General features: G+C 42.9%; 1 protein-coding gene across 1 annotated transcript in view; it reads left to right on the top strand.

Moving 5' to 3' along the window:
- The first annotated feature begins 8,225 nt into the window (after nt 1-8,225).
- PIAS2 (protein inhibitor of activated STAT 2) overlaps nt 8,226-21,122 on the top strand; it is a 25,916-nt gene continuing 13,019 nt past the window's right edge. The window contains 4 exon segments of the mRNA XM_080972109.1: nt 8,226-8,377; nt 19,883-20,242; nt 20,244-20,358; nt 20,756-20,840. Coding sequence (XP_080828235.1) covers nt 8,354-8,377; nt 19,883-20,242; nt 20,244-20,358; nt 20,756-20,840 — 584 coding nt within the window. The 5' untranslated portion in view covers nt 8,226-8,353.

Below are 21,122 nucleotides of genomic sequence, written 5' to 3'. Positions count from 1 at the left end.
ACAATCAATCAGTAGCTGAACTGGGCTCCACATACAGTCATACCTCAGGTTACAGATACTTCAGGTTGTGTTTTTTCGCGTTACGGACCCACTGAAACCCAGAAGTACCGGAATGGGTTACTTTCGGGTTTTGGGGGTCACACATGCGCAGAAGTGCTAAATTGCGCTTTGTGCATGTGCAGAAGCACCAGATCGCAACCCATGCATGCGTAGACGCGCCGCTGCGGGTTGTGAATGCTGCGGTTTGCGAATGTGCATCCCACACAGATCACGTTCGCAATCCGAGCGTCCACTGTATTCACAAAAACAAACAAAAAAGAGCTGCAAAAACGCAAAATAAATAGCAAAAACAGTCAGACCTCAGCATGGCACTCAAATCGGAAGCATGGCATTCAAAATGGAAGCGTGGCACTCAAACTGGAAGTGTAACACTCAAAAGTGAGCATGTTCAACTTCCAAAAAAAGTTTGCAAACCAGAACACTTATTTCCAGATTTGCAGTGTTTGGATTCCAAGTTGTTTGAGTACCAAGGTGTTTGAGAACCAAGGTACCACTGTACTAGATATTGTCAAATCTGGTCCATAATTCCTATTCAGGAAAGATCACAAGGTGACCTTTAGCCACTCGCAGTAATATCTCTGGGCATCATGGGAATGTTGGCTGGGTGTGAGAGACACCCAGACTTGTTTACTGGAAAAGTGGGGTTTTAAAGAAAAAAATAAGCTGCTTTGCCATCTTAATGATGATTTGGAATGAATAATTATCATGTGGCTCCTGTTTCATAGAATCATAGAATCATAGAGTTGGAAGAGACCACAAGGGCCATCGAGTCCAACCCCCTGCCAAGCAGGAAACACCATCAGAGCACTCCTGACATATGGTTGTCAAGCCTCTGCTTAAAGACCTCCAAAGAAGGAGACTCCACCACACTCCTTGGCAGCAAATTCCACTGTTGAACAGCTCTTACTGTCAGGAAGTTCTTCCTAATGTTTAGGTGGAATCTTCTTTCTTGTAGTTTAGATCCATTGCTCTGTGTCTGCTTCTCTGGAGCAGCAGAAAACAACCTTTCTCCCTCCTCTATGTGACATCCTTTTATATATTTGAACATGGCTATCATATCACCCCTTAACCTCCTCTTCTCCAGGCTAAACATGCCCAGCTCCCTTAGCCGTTCCTCATAAGGCATCGTTTCCAGGCCTTTGACCATTTTGCTTGCCCTCCTCTGGACACGTTCCAGTTTGTCAGTGTCCTTTTTGAACTGTGGTGCCCAGAACTGGACACAGTACTCCAGGTGAAGTCTGACCAGAGCAGAATACAGTGGCACTATTACGTCCCTTGATCTAGATGCTATACTCCTATTGATGCAGCCCAGAATTGCATTGGCTTTTTTAGCTGCCGCGTCACACTGTTGGCTCATGTCAAGTTTGTGGTCAACCAAGACTCCTAGATCCTTTTCACATGTACTGCTCTCAAGCCAGGTGTCCCCCATCTTGTATTTGTGCCTCTCATTTTTTTTGCCCAAGTGCAGTACTTTACATTTCTCCCTGTTAAAATTCATCTTGTTTGTTTTGGCCCAGTTCTCTAATCTGTCAAGGTCGTTTTGAAGTGTGATCCTGTCCTCTAGGGTGTTAGCCACCCCTCCCAGTTTGGTGTCATCTGCAAATTTGATCAGGATGCCCTTGAGTCCATCATCCAAGTCGTTGATAAAGATGTTGAAGAAGACCGGGCCCAAGACAGAACCCTGTGGCGCCCCACTAGTCACTCTTCTCCAGGATGAAGAGGAACCATTGATGAGCACCCTTTGGGTTCGGTCAGTCAGCCAGTTACAAATCCACTGAGTGGTAGCATAGTCAAGACCGCATTTTACCAGCTTCTTTACAAGAATATCATGGGGCACCTTGTCAAATGCCTTGCTGAAGTCAAGGTAGGCTACATCCACTGCGTTCCCTTCATCTACCAGGCTTGTAATTCTGTCAAAAAATGAGATCAGGTTAGTCTGACATGACTTATTTTTCAGAAATCCATGCTGACTATTGGGGATCACAGCATTCCTTTTTAGGTGCTCACAGACTGTTTGCTTAATGATCTGCTCCAGAATCTTCCCTGGTATTGATGTCAGACTGACTGGGCGGTAATTATTTGGGTCCTCTCTTTCCCCCTTTTTGAAAATAGGGACAACATTTGCCCTCCTCCAGTCTGCTGGGACTTCGCCTGTTCTCCAGGAATTCTCAAAGATGACTGCCAGTGGTTCTGAGATCACATCTGCCAGTTCTTTTAATACTCTTGGATGCAGTTCATCTGGCCCTGGAGACTTGAATACATCTAAATTAGCCAAGTATTCTTGTACTATCTCCTTAGTTATTCTGGGCTGTGTTTCCTCTGCTGAATCATTTGCTCCAAATTCTTCAGGTCGGGCATTGTTTTCTTTATCGGAGAGGACTGAGGCAAAGAAGGCATTGAGGAGTTCAGCCCTTTCTGTGTCCCCTGTTTGCATTTCACCATCTTCTCCTCTGAGTGACCCCACTGTTTCTTTGTTCTTCCTTTTGCTACGAACATACCCATAAAAGCCGTTTTTGTTGCTTTTAACCTCTCTAGCAAGCCTGAGTTCATTCTGTGCTTTAGCTTTTCTGACTTTGTGTCTACACGTGCTGGCTATTTGTTTGAATTCCTCTTTGGTGGTTTCCCCCCTTTTCCATTTTTTGTACACATCCTTTTTTAATCTTAACTCAGTTAAAAGTTCTTTAGATAGCCACCCTGGCTTCTTTAGGCACCTTCCATGTTTCCGTCTCATTGGTATTGCCTGACGTTGTGCTTTTACTATCTCCCTCTTAACAAACTCCCAGCCATCATGAACTCCCTTTCCTTTTAGTATTACTGTCCATGGGATCTCACCCAGCACTTCCCTAAGTTTTATGAAGTCGGCTTAAAGTCAAGAAATTGAGTCCTAGTATGCTTGGCTGCTCCTTTCCGCTGTATAGTAAACTTCAGAAGAGCATGATCACTCGCGCCTAATGATCCTTCCACTTCTACCCCACTAACCAGGTCATCAACATTGGTTAGGACCAGATCTAAAATGGCTGTTCCTCTTGTTGCTTCTCCCACTTTCTGGACAATGAAGTTGTCTGCAAGGCCAGTGAGGAATCTGTTTGACCTTATGCTCTTGGCTGAGTTTGACATCCAACAAATATCCGGGTAATTGAAGTCCCCCATTACTACTATCTCCCTTCCTTTTGCATGCTTGGCCATCTGTTCCAGGAAGGCATCATCTATGTCCTCCGTTTGGCTTGGGGATCTATAGTAAACTCCCACAATGAGGTCACTGTTAATCTTCTCTCCCTTAATTTTGACCCAAATGCTCTCACTTTGGCTTTGAGGTTCTAAATCTTGGATCTCTTCACAGGTATACACATCCCTGACATATAACGCCACTCCTCCTCCTTTCTTGTCTGGTCTGTTTCTCTGAAATAGATTGTATCCCCCCATTATTACATTCCAATTGTGGGACTTATCCCACCAGGTTTCAGTGATGCCTATTATGTCATATTTAGTTTGCTGTACCAAGAGCTCAAGCTCATCTTGTTTATTTCCCATGCTTTGCGCATTAGTGTACAGACATTGAGGTCCATTAATCATTCCCCCGTGTCTCTTATTTAAGGATTTTTTCCTCCCACCACTAGGTCTGCGTGCTGTTTGCTCCATTTGGTCTATGACATTTGGATGATCATCTTCATCAGTTGATAGACTCCTACCTTCAGGAGCACTGTCTCCCTCCCCCACATTAGTCAGTTTAAAGCCCTCCTGATGAGGTTTCTGAGATTTTTGGCAAAAACATTCCTCCCAACCATTGTGAGGTGCAGCCCATCACTTGCCAGAAGTCCATCTTCAAGAAACTGCAGTCCGTGATCTAAGAATCCAAACCGTTCCTGTTTACACCATTTGCGAAGCCAGCTGTTCACTTCCACTATTTTTCCCTCTCTCCCTGGGCCACGTCGTTCAACTGGGAGGACAGATGAGATGACAATTTGTGCATTTAATTGCTTCAATTTCCTGCCCAGAGCCTCATAGTCTCTTTTGATCTTCTGGAGGCTATTGCTTGCAGTGTCATTGGTTCCCACATGAACCAAGAGGAAGGGGTATTTGTCAGTGGGTTTTATGATTCCTTGCAGTCGTTCAGTTACATCTTGGATCTTAGCCCCGGGGAGACAGCACACTTCCCGAGACATCTTGTCAGGCCCACAGATCACTGCTTCTGTTCCCCTCAGTAGGGAATCCCCTATCACCACTACACGCCTCCTCTTAGGTTTGGTCGGGGTTCTTCCGTGAGCTGTCCGTTCCAAGGTCACCTGCACATTCCCTGAGGACTGACTTCGTTGCTCGTCTTCATATACCTGATCGACTGTAATGAGGGAGAGATCCTCAAATGGAGTCTGCTCTTCATCTTCCATGCTAGGGGAGAGGACCTCAAAGTGATTGTGTATTTCTAAACAATCAGAGCGAACCCTGGGCCTCCTACTTCTTTGAGTCACGTTTCTCCATATATCTGGCTCCTGTGTTGGTGAACTAGCCTCCTTCTCAGGGGAGTCCCCTGTCTCCTCCTTGGTGGAGACGGTGTGCTCTGTTGCTTCCAAGAAGAGCTCCAGCTCTCTAATTCTTTGGAGTGTAGCTACACGTTCCTCCAGTTGCTGGACTTTGTCTTTTAAGAGGGCAATCAACATGCAATTGCTGCAGGTAAAGCTGCCTGCAACCTTTGGCAAGATGGCAAACATTGCGCAGGAACCGCAGGCGACTGCAGCTGTTCCCTCCCCCTCCATCTTGAGAACGTGTCGTTGGGGGTGGCTACAGCGGTCCTCCATCATAAAAAGCGTGAAGACAGGACAAATAACTCCCCCCACAAAAAAACCTAGGTCTCCCCCAACAAACGTTTGAGACTAGCTCCCCTAAATCTAAAAGATGGATCAAACTGCACGCGCCGCTGCCCTGCAAGCTCTGATAAGCTCCTCCCACAGCTAATCACCTGCCTCAACAGAAACCCTGCCCCCTCTGACCTTTGCACAGCTAATCAGCCACAAAGAAACACACACACACAAGAAAACCCTTTTTGCTCCTTCTTCAACTGCTGCCCTGCAAGCTCTGAGAACCAAGGTACCACTGTACTAGATATTGTCAAATCTGGTTTGAGAACCAAGGTACCATGACTATAATTTCCATGACTATATTTTTCCTATGGCTGTTGTAGACTTGCTTCTAAGGAAGTGTGCATAGGACTGCAGTATTCTAGTCTTAATATATAAAACTGAAAATCTGTTTCCACTTAAAAAAGAAAGACCTTGTACAGTAATTAAAAAGATAACAGCTTCAAAATGTGACCTGGCAGTAATTCTGCATTCATTGCCATGAAGAATAAAATGTGTTTTTATTCTTCGTCTCGTTTAAGCTGAAAAGTGCCTATGTTACGTATTTGGTATATGTGTTTATTCTTCATAGTAATCAATAATAATTACCACCATGCTCCACTGTTTCCTTATTCATTAGAATCCCAGTTTCTGAAAACACCCATATGTTTCAACAATATTTGAGGGGCAGGAAATCATTGCCTTTAAAATCCCCGGAATCAGCTTGAGGGCCACTTCAAATAATTTTGATTTTCGGCATACGCAGAATCCCAAAACACAGTGACATCATAGTTAATGTGGCTCTACACAGCTGCAAGAACAAAAGCTCTTTCCAGCTGGGTCCAAGGACATGAGTGCTATGTCTCCCCAAACTCATGTGGGAATAGCAGTTAGTGTTCTTGCCACTGAACAGAGCCCCAGGCATGCGTGGCTGCCCATGGACATATTACATAAGTATATAGCTATGTACACATTAGTGGCTAGAAACACAGCAAGGCAGTATTTCAACTTCCTTTTTTTATAGAATCATAAGAGTTGGAAGGGACCTCAGGGGTCATCTAGTCCAATCGCTTGCAATGTATGAATTGCATATATTTAAGAGTTCCCATATAGGGATGCGGGTGGCGCTGTGGGTTAAACGACAGAGCCTAGGGCTTGCTGATCAGAAGGTCGGCAGTTCGAATCCCCGTGACGGGGTGAGCTCCCGTTGCTCGGTCCCTGCTCCTGCCAACCTAGCAGTTCGAAAGCACGTCAAAGTGCAAGTAGATCAATAGGTACCACTCCGGTGGGAAGGTAAACGGCATTTCTGTGTGCTGCTCTGGTTCGCCAGAAGCGGCTTAGTCATGCTGGCCACATGACCCGGAAGCTGTACGCCGGCTCCCTCGGCCAATAAAGCGAGATGAGCACCACAACCCTAGAATCGGCCACGACTGGACCTAATGGTCAGGGGTCCCTTTACCTTTTTAAGAGTTCCCATATTTTGGGGAGGGAAGTAGCGAGGAAGAAAGAGTTTACCAAATCAACCCAGAAGAATTGAGGGCTGTGATGGTTAGCAAATCGGCTTCAAGGGGGAAGGATGTGAAACAGAACACAGATTTGTGTATCCCGCTATTTTGACCATAACTCTGTTGTTGAGAAAAAAGTAATCTTGTGGCATCTCAAAGGCAGACTTATACCTTTAAAACACAGTCAAAGCACATTACCCTCCCTCCAATGACAATGATATAATAATAATATAGCTTAAGTCTGTTTGTTTTTTTAATGAATGGGGTCCCCCCAAATGTTTTCAGCTGTTCATATTTTGTCTTTGTCGCCTTGAGTATCTGTTAGGGGAGAAATGATGGGTATAAATAAATTGTTGCTAACATTTAATATTCTGGACACTGTAGTTGCTGGGAAAGTAACTCTGTGAGGGGGTGAACTGCAGTGCCCAATTTTGGAAGAATGTGCTTTGAATAGGATTACTGTAACTATTTGTATAATGTGTAAATCTATCTACCGGTAGTTTTGATTCTATGTTTAATTGCTTTTTAATTGTGAGTTCTGTTTCTAGCGGTTCCTATATTTTTTGTCTGTAAACCGCCTTGAGTCCCTAGCAGGGGAAAAGGCGAGGTATAAATAAATAAACTATGCAACAACCACCAACTGATGTGCTTGTGCCACATCTTGTGATTGATTATACGGGGAGTGGCTTATCTGCCCCCCCTATTTTATTTGGGTTCACACCATAGCTGTCAACCTTCCCTTTTTTTGTGGGAAATTTCCTTATGCCAGCGCCGTTTCCCGCTGCTATCCAGGATTGTTAGATATCCCATAGACTGTCCCCAGGACAGGTGAGGCTGCTGATCCCTTATTTTCAAATCTGAAAGTTGACAACTATGGTTCACACCCCTGATAACAACAACACTGTTAATAATTTTGGGTGCTGTATAGTGGTACCTTGGTTCTCAAATGCCTTAGTTCTCAAACTCCGAAAACTCAGAAGTGTTCTGGTTTTTGAACATTTTTCGGAAGCTGAATACCTGATGCGGCTGTCGGCTATTGTTTCCAGGGCACCTGCACCAATCATAAGCTGTGCCTTGGTTTTTGAACATTTTGGAAGTCAAAAGGATTAAGTTTGGTGCTTTTGGGGCTGTTGTTTTTGCTATTTATTTTGCGTTTTTGTTTTTGAGGCTTTTTCAATTAATTTGTTTTTGTGACTGTGTGGGACCCAGTTCAGCTACTGACTGATTGTGTGACTGCGGAAATGGATAAAAGCCCCCCATCCAAGCAATGATTATCTCCAGTGCAGATAAGAATTATTATTATTTTTAATTTTTATCATATACAATACTGTCTTATTTATTTTATAGTACAGTACATTGATTATTGCTTTCATTGTATGGATCGATGGTCTTATCAGATAGCAAAATTCATGTTAAATTGCTGTTTTAGGGGTTGTTTTTAAAAGCCTGGAGCGGATTAATCCATTTTGCGTTACTTTCTATGGGAAAGCAAGCCTTGGTTTTGGAACGGACTTCCGGAACGGATTAAGTTTGAGAACCAAGGAACCACTGTCAGAGTTTTGCTGCTGTTAGGGAAGCCGCTCCGTGAGGGGGTGAACTACAGCGCCCAGAAACCTTTGCGAGGACGTGCTTCGATCGAGGCTTATTACTCGGCGGGTTCTCCCAACTAGTATCAGAGGGGTTGAATGACGGGCCTTGCGCGCGCCCCCTCCTCACGCAGAGAAGTGGACTCGGCGAAACTGGCGGGAAATCAGCGCCGGCTTGTGTAATTCCTCCTCAGAACCTCGCCCCCTCCCCAACCAGCACAGCAGGAGGGGCGTGGCCCCGCCGAGACCCCGCCTCTCGCGTCACGCGCCGGCCGTCGTGCCGCCCGAGGAGGAGTGGGGGCCGCTCGGAGCGTGCAGGATGGTGGCGGCGGCGGCGGCGGCCGAGGCTGAGCCAGGCGGCGGGTAGAAAATGGCGGATTTCGAGGAGCTGAGGGTGAGGAGAAGCCGATGGCGGCGGCGGCGGCGAGGTTGGCGTCGCGCTGCCCGCGGCCTTTCTCTCAAGGCCGACACTTCCCGGTCCTTAGGCCGCCCTCCCGGCCGGCAAGCATCCTCCCTCCGTCCCCCGGGACCGCCTCTCTCCCTCCCCTTCCCCACGCGGGAGGAGGTGGCCCTTGGCCCGCGCCGGCCTCCCTTTCCTCGTGTCATTGCCACGCCGCCGCGATAGCAGCGTCCCCGTTAACCGGTCTGTGAGGAGGCGCCTCCCGTCGCCTCAGCGGACAGTTAACGGCTCGCAAGTCGCGGCGTGGAAGGGCAGGTGCCGAAGGGCCAGGAGAGCGGGGTCCCGCCGGGCTGAGGAAAGCGTGAGTGAAGGGGTTTGCGGGAGGCTGGCGCCTTTTTCTTCCTTGGAATCCGGTTTCACTCCCGTTTCTTCCCCTCCCCCAGTTTTTGTAGCCTACATAGCTTTCCCTCCCCCTCCCCTCCTAAAATAAGTCGTTTTTTAACGATCTGCCTCGGTTTTTGTTTCCCCCGTTTTATTTCAAAGCGCACCCCCCCCTCTCTAATCCTCCCTCTCCTGCTTAAGCCTCTTTGTCTCCTCTGCGAACGACCCCGACTCCAGAGAGCATCCTGCGAGGAGCGGGGTTCGCATGCTTCGCTCGCAGACGACCCCCATCTCTGGGCACAACAAAGCGCGCCTTTGGGTCTCGAAGCCACTCGTGGTTTCCCCCTGATCGCTCATGTGGTTTCATGTTTCTCTCTTCCACCCTTCCCTTCGGCATCTCTTTCTCTCTCTGACACTTTCCAAGGTTTGGTTGGCGCCCGATCGCCGAAATCACGGCCCCCTTCCATCTTTGCATCTATCTCTCCTCCTCCCCAGTTCCTTTGAATGTAGCTCCTCTCCCGCTGCATTTATTTATTTTTTCTTCATGTGGCAGGGTTTGCAGTGCCTCTTTCTGCACCCTCTCAGATCTGCTTGTTTTTATCCTTGAATTTTGTCCTTGCAAAGCTGTTCCTCTTCTCCTGTGAATACTGTTTTTCTTCCTCACCTTGACATTTCATGTAGGTACAGTAGATCCTTTTTTTAATCCCACATTTCAGGGACAGACTATTATATGAACATCCCTCTTTAATTCTCTACTGTACTGCCTTTTTTTCTTTCTTTCCTAAATGTCCATTCGCCCCTTCAATTCCTTCTAGGTTTGGCAACCACTTGAGCCAAGCTCAAGATCTGTTGCAAGCACTCTAAACCACTGCACTCTTCTTTTTCTTTTTCTGTGCCATCCTCCCATTCATCCATTTCCCACCCTTTCCAAATATTTCTTGCCTGCTCTTGTTTTCCTAGAAAAATTGGCTCTGCATACAGCACCAGATCCCATGTTAGGTCTTCAGCTACTAAGCTCTTATATTTATTAGTGTAAAAGCATCATTACTTCATAAGGACTTACATCTAGGTAAAAAAATATAGCGCTGGGCTGATGTGTTTGTTTATATTTTGGGGACCCATGACCACAATATATTTTTCTCAACAAGTAAGAAAGCCTTCTTAAGTAATTTGCTGTTATTTATATTATTTTAGGGACGTGGGTGGCGCTGTGAGTTAAACCACAGAGCCTAGGACTCGCTGATCAGAAGGTTGGTGGTTCAAATCCCCGTGACGGGGTGAGCTCCTGTTGCTCGGTCCCTGCTCCTGCCAACCTAGCAGTTCGAAAGCACATCAGAGTGCAAGTAGATAAATAGGTACTGCTCCGGTGGGAAGGTAAACGGCGTTTCCGTGCACTGCTCTGGTTCGCCAGAAGCGGCTTAGTCAGGCTGGCCACATGACCCGGAAACTGTACACCGGCTCCCTTGACCAATAAAGCGAGATGAGTGCCACAACCCCAGAGTTGGCCACGGCTGGACCTAATGGTCAGGGGTCTCTTTACCTTTTATATTATTCATTTATTTTATAAAAAAAATTAATAGGTTCCCATAAAACATCCAGAAACTATTTAACAATAAAAATATACATATACATATGGGAGAAAAAAATATTCATTCAAGAGTTTTATTGGAAGTGTAAATTACTCAATAGGCAATGAAAAGACAGCAAAGAAGGTAGATAATGGGAGGGAGTTCTAAATGGTATGTGCCACCATACTAAATGTTCTATTCTGACACTGTATAGAATGGGCCTCCTGATGGGATGGTATCTTGAAGAGTCCCTCTCCTACAGAGCAAATTACTGTTTGGGTATATAAGAGGTGAGGTGATCTTTTAAGTATGTTGATCACAAACTGTATAGGACTTGTACACCAGCCTGGTAGCTAACTATCAGCCAGTGCTTTCAGCAATGACATAAAATGATGGTAATATTCTGCCCCAGGGAGCAGTTGAGCATCCTTGGGGCCAGTCCACATAGGGTACACTGCAGCAGTCCAGTCTCGAGCTTAGCAGCACATGGATGGCAAGGATCAGGCTGTCCTGGTCCAGAAGCAGCCATAGCTGTCTTCGTCACCTGAAGCTGGTAGAAGGCAGTTCTAGCAACTCAGGTTACCTGGTCTGCTAGCAACAGAGATGGATCCAGGAGTACCCTCCAGACTTTGACCCGGCTCCTTGAGAAGTATTATGACGTTGTCCAAAACAGGCAATTGGTTACCTATAATTTAGGAGTTTGAGGGACAAAATAACACACATGGATTGTGGCAAGATCCTAAGTTAAACCTCATTAAAATGTATTTTGGATCTTATACCACATATGACTGAATAAATTTTATCTGGATTTGTTTCTTGAGCTGGAGTAGACTGAATTACTTATTTTGGCATACGTTGTTTTTTTTTTAAGTGTTGAATAAAAAATACCTAGTTTGCACTAAATTTTTGTGTGTGTGTGTGTGTGTGTGTGTGTGTGTATATATATATATATATATATATGGGGTATTGGGGGGGGGGAGAAGCATAAAGGTGATTTGAAAGACTTGTTTTCTTGCATCAGATAGTTTCCCTGCCCTTGATAATTTTGTTGTCTGTCTTTAAAGTTTGCTAAGATATACCTGATGAAACGTTAGTATTTGAGGTATAGTTTTTGGAAAGTCTAAGATTAGGCTAATCTAAAAAATTTAAGAAAGACTGTAAAGGCTATAGATACAATACAATTCTGCCTATATATGCCATTGCTTTTATTTGTTGTCTGAAAATTCTATCAAGTGATTTCTTCCCCTTCTGAAATACGTATCCCACAGAGTTTTAAATGTGCAAAACATTTCATTGATTCACATTTATTCAGTTGATTGTGTCAACTATGTCAACACCAGTTTATTTTAACAGCAGAAGTTCTTAGAAGCATGGAAGGAGGTGATATATTCTGCACTTCATTGCTTGTGTTTGCCTCTTCATAGTTACTGATTAGCACTCCACTTCATAGTATTTTATTGAAGTACCACCCTTCCTGTGATATTCTCTCTCTCTCTCTCTGTGTGTGTGTGTGTATATATATGTATATATAATATAAAACATGTTTAATTGTTATAAATGATTCATTTTTTGTGTTTAGCTTGTTTCTATTTAGCTGTAAGCTGCCTTGAGTTCCTATCAGGGAAGAAGGTGGGATGTACTAACAACAGTTCCTTACATTGGGGAAATACCTTGCCTCCTCCTCTGTAAATTAAGCTGATTTTTTACCTATTCAGCAGTAACTGACCATATAAATACCTCACTTATTTTTGGCTGGTGGAGGTCAGAAGAAAGCTGGGCTGCAGAGTGATGATCTCAAATTGCGGACGTTTTCAGATTCACGCTCTTGTATATTGAAGCAAATTATGTATTCTGTGCGCACTTTGTACATGTTTTAAGACAAAAGATAACATCTCTTGCAGAATAGTCAGCATATTTGTACTGATGCACCTGCAGGTTACAGCTGCTAATAACAGTGTTGCTGGGAACGAGTGTCAATTTTTTTTTTGGTGCATAAGGGGAGAATAAAAATTCCTGTTGGAGATAAGTGGTTAATGTTTGCTATCCAAAACTGTGCATCTGTACAAACATGTCTCTGAAAACAGTCTTGTGCTTATCTGAGCATTCCTTGTATCCCACAGGAACTTGCATTAGTGACATTGTACTGTGTGCGTAATGCTGAATTATCTTCACTTCAAGGACTTGATTCTGAGCTCTGTATTTCTTTTTAATCTTAAGGGATTTAATCTTTGTACAGTGGTACCTTAGTTTACAAACAGTCTGGTTTGCATACGTTTTGGATTACAAACACGTCAAACCTGGAAGTGCGTGTCCCAGTTTGCAAACTTTTTTTGGATTAACACCCCCCCTTTTGGGGGGGGATTACGAATAAAGTTGACAGTGAAGAGGAAGGTTGATAGTGACCCACATGTTTCCTCTTGCACCACAGTTCTGTATAGTATTGATCAGTGTTAGAAATGAGCTAGAAGTCCAGCGTGTTTTGCAACTGGTGCAGATCCAACTGCGACCACGTGGAGATTTCTAGATGCTAGGTTGGCAACTGACATCTCCATCTGGCTGGTCTCTAGCTTTCTAAAGCAGGTAAGCAGAAGAGCTTATTTATTGCGTTTCTCTCCCAGCTTTTTCTCCAAGGAATTATAGTTCACTCCCCTCCTCCGTTAATCCCTACAACAACCCTGTGAGGTAGGTTAAGAGGTTGTGGCTGGGCCAAGGTCACCCAGTGAGCTTCAGGACTTAGTGGGGATTTGAACCCTGATCTCCCACGTCCTAGTCTCACACTCAACTACTACACTACCCAGGCTACCCAGAGTGCTTTTGCTGTGGAGCAGCTCTATATAAATTAAGTGAGTAAATAAATAAATAAATATGGGGAAAGCAAAATGTCGCTTAGAGAAGGATCTGAAATATTTTCCTTGAAGCAGTTTAATGTGTTGTAAACTGCTTTGAGATTTTTTCTGTAAATTATAAAGTGGTATAGAAATCATATTAATAATAACAAAACACACAGGGAGGGATGGTGTCTGGAATTCTGTTGTGTTGACTTCAGCCTAGGTTTAAGGTGCCATTCGGCAATTCGGTTATATGTATCTGAATTTCTAACACTAGTTTTGATGATGTGGGCATACTCACAGCCTTCCATACGCGTAACTTTTGTTTGAACTTAATATTTACCTCTTGCATGCTAGTGTCTTTCTGTAATGCCTACTTCAGGTTTATTTTTAGTAATGCTTCATTTTATTTTTCTACTAAGTGTTCTGCAACTGTAAGAAATATAATATGGCATGTATATAACATGTATACGATAAGTGTAGCATAGCATGTAAAATTTCCAAATCTTTCTTAAAAGGCATTTCTTTCTTACTCTTCAACTAAAATTGTTCCCTGGGAATCTTATGCAAGAGCTTTACTGTACTAAACAAGGCAGTCCCTGCCTGCAGGTTTACAACCTTAAAGGCACAGCAGAAAAGGGGATTGGATTGGAAGCAAAAAGCAAAGCAACTGACTGTGGGGACCAACTCTTAAAGGGTCAAAGATTTTTTGAATGACCATCTTGAAACTGTTCAGGAACAGGAAGACCCAAAAAGCCACCCATTTGCTTGAGCCCTACATGTTACACGGGTCTCTGTTATCTTGTCACTCTCCAAAATCAACAGGTGATACACAACGTTTCTGCTGCCCTTGCATTCTCTGCTTCCATCAGTGTCCCTAAATTGACTTGTGTTCTCATGACCACATCCTGGTTTAAGCTATGGGTTAAGTCTTGCTTTTCTATCTATTTAGATACTATTAAGTATAGTCCTGTGGTTTGCACACCTGGAAGCTGTGGTTAACTTCATCTTCCTAGTCTGAAGGGGACTGCATAGAACTTTTGTGCATCCTTGTTTATTAAGCAGCAATTGGATCATGAGGAGTTCTGGGCTGACCATTTGTTGTCAGGATTCCATGTAGCAGAGAATGACTCTATAGCCAGCAGAAGAATACAGTTTTTCCTACTTGTCTTACGCTCTGTTTGCAGGAATTGAACAAAAGTCTTTGCAGGGATAGCAAGTGACAACTGCACCAAACATATTTGGATAGTCTGCTGTGTACGTCTCCTGTATTAAGTTGGAATATGTTTAGAAGAAGAAAATATTCTTCTCTGAATTTAAATACAGATACAGAGATACTATAATAATAATAATAATTAATAATAATTTATTATTTATACCCTGCCCATCTGGCTGAGTTTCCCCAGCCACTCTGGGCGGCTCCCAATCAAGTGTTAAAAACAGTACAGTGTTACATATTAAAAACTTCCCTAAACAGGGCTGCCTTCAGGTGTCTTCTAAAAGTCGGGTAGTTTTTCTTCTCTTTGACATCTGATGTGAGGGCGTTCCACAGGGCGGGCACCACTACCGAGCAGGCCCTCTGTCTGGTTCCCTGTAGCCTCACTTCTCGCAATGAGGGAACCGCCAGAAGGCCCTCGGCGCTGGATCTCAGTATCCGGGCTGAAAGATGGGGGTGGAGACTCTATACTAAAGTATAGAGGGACAGTTCAGTATCATGTTTAGGTTACAGGGCAAAAATGATAGAGAACAGCCTAGCCTTTGGTGTTCCCCTTCCTATACTTAAAACACTGAATTTATAGTACAGTACGCTAGGCTAGGTGGTCCTTTTAACCCAATCCAGCAGGGCTCTTCTGCTGTCCTTAGGATATTCTGTTTCTCTCTAGCCAGGCTGGCTCTACCATTAGGGATGGGGAACCTGTGGCCATCAAGATCTTGTGGGACTCCAACTCCCATCAGCCCCAACCCACATGGCCCTTTTCAGGAGGGAATCCCCTAATCTCCCTATACTTCCTCTCTTAAGGTAGCCAAACGCCTCCTACTCCCACCCCCCCCAGCTTGTTTTAGGCACTTTTAACATGCACATTCAGCTTCATGCGCTTGGCAATAAAAAAAATAAAAAAATGGGAAGGCGTCCAGGGGGAGAAAACTTGCAATCCCACCCACCATTGCACCCAATGTGTTTTGACTACACAATTTTGGCTTTAGGTGCTATCCCCAGCACATAATCCCTGCATAAATTGCAGGCTTTCTGTAATTCAAAATGTCACTTGTTTTCCAGTTATTGAGCACTATGATATCAGACAGATCAATCTCATTCTTTTTTTGACTGATCACATAACCAGCCCCTGCTCATCTTGAGTTTGCCTTCCTAGTCTGACCCTGTCCTCTTCAGTTTTGTTTTACCAAAATGTTTGGTAAACATTGGAATAAAAGCCTCAAATAGCAAACCTCCGTAGCCATTCTCCATGCTACTATGTCTTCCTACTATTTTTTTGTTTTACAGACACAAACATGGTGACCCCTTTAAGAAAACATCGCCCTTTAAGATGAACAAGATATATAGCTAAGAAACAACAGAAAGCTATCTCGGCAGCTACTAACTTACAAGTAAGAGTACCCCAAATTATGAAAAGCACACAACGTTCTTCTAAAAATAAAACCACACACAGAGAGCTAGAACTTTAATAGTATTAATTATTTCAGTAATAAAACTAGCTTAACGTGAACTGAATACAAATTTCAGAAAGGATTCTGAAATCTGTATAGAAGAGGATAATTTCAAACACCATTTACATTTTTAAACTATCCCATGAAGTCTGTCCTCATTTTAAATGTCCCTTGGTTACATCTTTTGTATGAAGTGACTACTTGAAACTAAAAGGCTAAAATAACTGAGCAGGCCAGAAAGAAACAAGTAGAGTATAAAATATTAAAAGGAAGGGAAATTCTTGGATAATTGAGATGGGTTAATTGAGGTTACTGAACGTAGCATTCCTACAGTGTGAAGTTGACAGTTGCACCCTGTGGATTACACTAAAATAAACAGATCCCTTTTGTTTACAACCACCTTAACCAAGTATTTAATTAATATTAAAAACAAAATGCAACATTTAATGGATCATGGCTTGTTTCTAAAACAAAAACCATGCAAATGTACGTAATATACTATGGAATGAGTACATAATAGTTGTATAAACTTTTTAAAAAGTGCCTATTACTGGGTAATAATAGAATATAATGTGATGGGTAGTCAGAATATAATCTCACTTCTTCTGATGCAAATGGGATGAATTTGAAAGGATAAGAGTCCTGTGTTCTCCTACTACTCTTCCTGTACAAGCAGGACACTTGAGAGTGTAATGTGATTCCAACATTGCATTCTTCTTAAGAGTACCAAGTTCTTTTGCAGGCTTGCTTGGAGTAGATTGGGAATCCCCAAACATGGGGTTTGTTTATTTATTTTGAAGCATTTTTACCTTGCTTACCAACTAAAATACTTGAGGTGGCTTAATATATTTGAAATACAATAAAATAGAGAAGAGTTATTAGAGTGGGCCAAAGTTTTAAGTTCTCAGATCTTCCAGTTGCCACTCTGCAGTTGAATGTATTGGTCTGGAAAGAAGTTCCTCAGAGGTTGGTACCTATTGGTGGGCTACTTCAGATGTCTCAGTTTCTGACTCTGGTAGCAAATGCAGGGAGCTATTGGAGAGAGTAAAGGTGTCTGTCTCTGTATTTTTTTTAATAGTGCCCACCTGTTGTCACATGCAATCCTTGGGTGGGGTAGAATAACGAGAGCAGCTGAAACAACCTCTTCAAACTGTAGGGCCATTATTTCTTACTACCTGGAGTCAACAGCTAACATCCTACAAATGCCTGAGCAAAGAAGCTTGTTTTCAGTTTGAGAAAAAGAGAAGTTACTAACCATGCCTCAAAGGAAAGGATTAAGAGCCATCCCTCAGTCCTCAGGTGTGTCCTGGCTTTCCATGCCTGGTAGATGTTGCTACAAATGGAAATTAGGAGTATCTCTTTTTCAAGCAAACTGGTCATGCCAGCTCATTAATTAACATGACACCAGATTGTCATGTGGAACTCCTGCTATGACTGCCATGTGTGATGACCAGGACAGGTCAGCATGTAACCATCGCAAAATATAGATATCCTGATGGAGTGTTTAGTCCTCAATATTATTATGATAATCAGGAACTCTTCGACAACATTTTCCATTCGGAAGCAAAGTGACTCCCAATTACGCAAGCTACTAAATGCTTTTGCAAAAGCCCAACATACTCATTGCAAGTTGTGGTAATGTTCAGAATCTTCTGTTTTTACATTGTTGTATGTATAAAAGACTTGTAGAAGGCAATAGTTCTTCCTCTTGATGCTAAGCAACCTGCGTAGCTATTGTTAAATCTTTGTTTCATTTGATGTTGCATATTTGCTTAATTCTACAATATAACATCAGAACCTCTGCCAATTCTGAAAACTGCCATAGCAGCCAATGTCTCTTGCTTTTAAAACTTTTTTTGCATTGAAGAAAATAAAGCCCTGCAAGCATCTGTGGGGACGGAATGACTATAAGAACAATACAGTACACAGAAATTGAACTACCATTTTCATCTGCATGTGCTGAACCGGAGAAGTGGGAATGGGGAAATTAGTCTTAAACTACAACTGTTTAGGAATCATACATTCTTAATGTTTCCTGCTGTACAGAAATGAGTATGTAATTATTATTATTATTTAAGTGTTTGTTGCGCTTGTGCATAGAAATGATCCACCAAGGAAAGCAAAGAATTATGCTCACTTCCTCCAGCTACCCCATATACATGAGAGCTGATGTAGCATAGTGCAGGAGCGGTAAACTATTTCAGACCCAGGACCAATCTTTAACCCAACTGTGTATTTGGGGGCCCATTTATTCCCCCCCCCCATGTATTTGTATGGTGGTAGTGTTGCTGTCATGACTCACTTTGGCTCAAGCCTTGGCCCAGTAGTGGGTTCCAATCCACCAGTTAAAGACCAGTAGCATAGTGGATAAGATACTGTGCTACAAACCAGGAAGTCCTTGGTTTGAATCTCTGTTCTGCCATGATAAAATCAATAGGTGGTCTTAGGCAAGCCACTCTAAGACATATGTGTATCCATAGAGTATGGAGAATAATAATAGTGAATTGCTTTGCTGGATTTTTTTTATGTGAAGTATTCTGAACACTTGAAAGCACTAGAAAAATATTAGTATTCTTACATTGACTTCTGCTACTTGTTTAATTTACATTATGGCCCAAGCTCTCTCTGGTTCACCGGGGCAAGCTTTGCCCCTTCTCTAAGAGTTCACACAGACAGCTTTTTATTGGTAATGCACTACAACTTAACTCATTTCCCGCTGCTTTCTTTTCTTAAATCCCCAAGTCTGTTTTCTCATCCACAGTTCAAACTTGAGAGATGGTAAGTGGGGCAATGACTTGTTTTCTGCTTATGTTAAAACATTATCTACATTGGTGCTGTATAAATAATAAAATTCCTTTGTATGTGCAGCACTGGTTCTGGCTGGTGTTGCCAATATGTTTGTGTCTGTATTTCTTGTGCTTTGCGGCTGAGGCGAGAGTAAAAATGATCAGAAGCAAACTATTGTTTTGTGACTGTAATGATACCTCTGGTTATTGCATCAGTAATGTGGGCAGCTGGTAATACTGTCTAAACATGTTGGCTACAGAACTAAAACGTGTTGATTCTGATTTAGCTTGTTTTAAACACTGAAAGTGCAAAGAGCTTTACTTGAGAGTTTTCTTGGTTGACAGATGGAAAGGAACAATTTTCAAGCATAAAATGAGAAGCTTTATCGAAACATTTGTTACATCTTCTGCACTGTTCTCACTTGTTTGAGGAAGGCAAAAGATTTTGAAAAGAGATAACCCAGATAAATATTGTTAATATTTATTAATGTAGTCCCATCCATGTGCATGGTACTTCTCAAATAATGGGAAGACATTTCACTGTCCCAAGGGGATTGTGATATTGAAACACACACAGGAGACAGCAGAGGTGCATAGAGAAGAATGTGATATTTTCACATAATCATGCTTAGATTTAGTATAGACACCATACTCCATATCTGCTTAAGACCAGCTGTTAAAAGCAGGCTAGAATAGGAAAGTCATTGAGTGCTTCCAGAAGGCATTTAGAGGTTAGACTTTAATGGATCTTTTACAGAAGGGAACTTCTACATCAGTGGGGCAGCCACCACAAATGTCTCGTCATTTGCTTTTGCTATTGAACTTTGCTTACAGGTAGAAATGGTTTAGATGGTTGTGATGGACCAGCGGAAATAAGGCCTACCATCTTAACTAGTTTGGATAGAACTTGCAAGTTCAGAAAGCTGATCTGACTTGCTTTCCTGCAACTTTTTGGAAATTGACCCTGTATATGAGAGACCCTTAAATTCTATCCTTGTGGTTGTAGATTTCACTCAAAGCACAGTTAATGTGCGGTGGCTCATGGTTTTTTTTGGTAATGTTTCCACAATCTGGTGGTCATGTTTCCGGTAAAAGAGACTAAATCATGAAGGCTTTGCTATTGCCGTCTCCATGTACGATATATGATATAGTACCTAAAGAGCCTCTAAAGTGCAATTTGCAACCCCTTTTTCATTTTACATGTTTGTACCTGTATGTTCAGTGCTCTCAGTTCTTGTTTGATACACTGTTTGTCTGTTTCCCCCTTAGAATATGGTATCAAGTTTTCGGGTCTCTGAACTACAAGTGCTGTTGGGCTTTGCTGGACGTAATAAAAGTGGACGCAAACATGACCTCCTAATGAGGGCATTGCACTTGCTGAAGAGTGGCTGCAGCCCAGCAGTTCAGATAAAGATCCGAGAACTCTACAGGCGACGATATCCCAGAACAATAGAAGGTCTTTCTGACTTGTCCTCTTTAAAGCCTTCAGTCTTCAATTTGGACAGCAGCTCATCTCCCGTGGAACCTGATTTAGCTGTTGCTGGTCTGCACCCAATACCATCTACATCAGTCACTCCTCAATCCCCATCCTCACCTCTTAGTTCAGTGCTGCTCCAGGACACAAAGCCTCGCTTTTGAGATGCAGCAGCCTTCACCTCCAATTCCACCTGTGCATCCGGATGTTCAGCTGAAGAGCCTTCCCTTTTATGATGTACTAGATGTTCTAATCAAACCTACAAGCTTAGGTAAGTGGGATTTTTCAACTGAGCAGTGCAGATCACTTAACTGTGCAGCTGGGGTGCACCTACCTCAGAAAATACATCATGCTAACTCTCAAGACACTACAGCTGGCTTTATTGGGGATGACAATAAAGTTATTAGCTTGCCAAGCTGCTGAAATGTATGAAGTATAGTTGCTTGGGGAACTGATGGCACTTGGTGAACTTTTAAATGCATCTAAATGCAAAAGTACGATTTATGCACTTAATCTGGAAGACCTGAAAGCTACACAGTTTCCATTACTTAAAAGTCATGCTTTTGTGAAATTGGGAAAGTTATGAGACACCCGTTTCTGTACTGCCTTCTGTGGACTCTGGAGTTTGTCAGTGAATTAAAGCTAAACTTTTCTGTGTCCCTCTGCAGTTCAGAGCAGTATTCAGAGGTTCCAGGAGAAGTTCTTTATCTTTGCTTTAACACCGCAGCAAGTCAGAGAAATCTGCATTTCCAGGTAATAGCAGAACGTCTAGCCTGAACTTCCTCATACCAGATTTGGTTAATTTTCTTTGGCAGAATTCCAGACCACTTGATCTACCTCTGGGAATCCCATAAAAATAACTGATGGCTTCTTGGAATCCTGAAAACTACTTCCTAGCAAAATACTAGTATCTCAGTTAATCTTGTAGAATGAACACATTTTTCCAAGGTTTACAGAGAGAGTGGGCAGATTGTTCAAAAATGAGAACCCTGTTGGAAATATGATAGACTTACGACAGCTGCTAACTTTTAAGTT

The sequence above is a fragment of the Podarcis pityusensis genome (genome assembly GCF_964106645.2).
Source record: "Podarcis pityusensis genome assembly, chromosome: 11".
NCBI classification, from domain to species: Eukaryota; Metazoa; Chordata; class Lepidosauria; order Squamata; family Lacertidae; genus Podarcis; species Podarcis pityusensis.
This window is presented reverse-complemented; position numbering and strand designations above follow the sequence as displayed.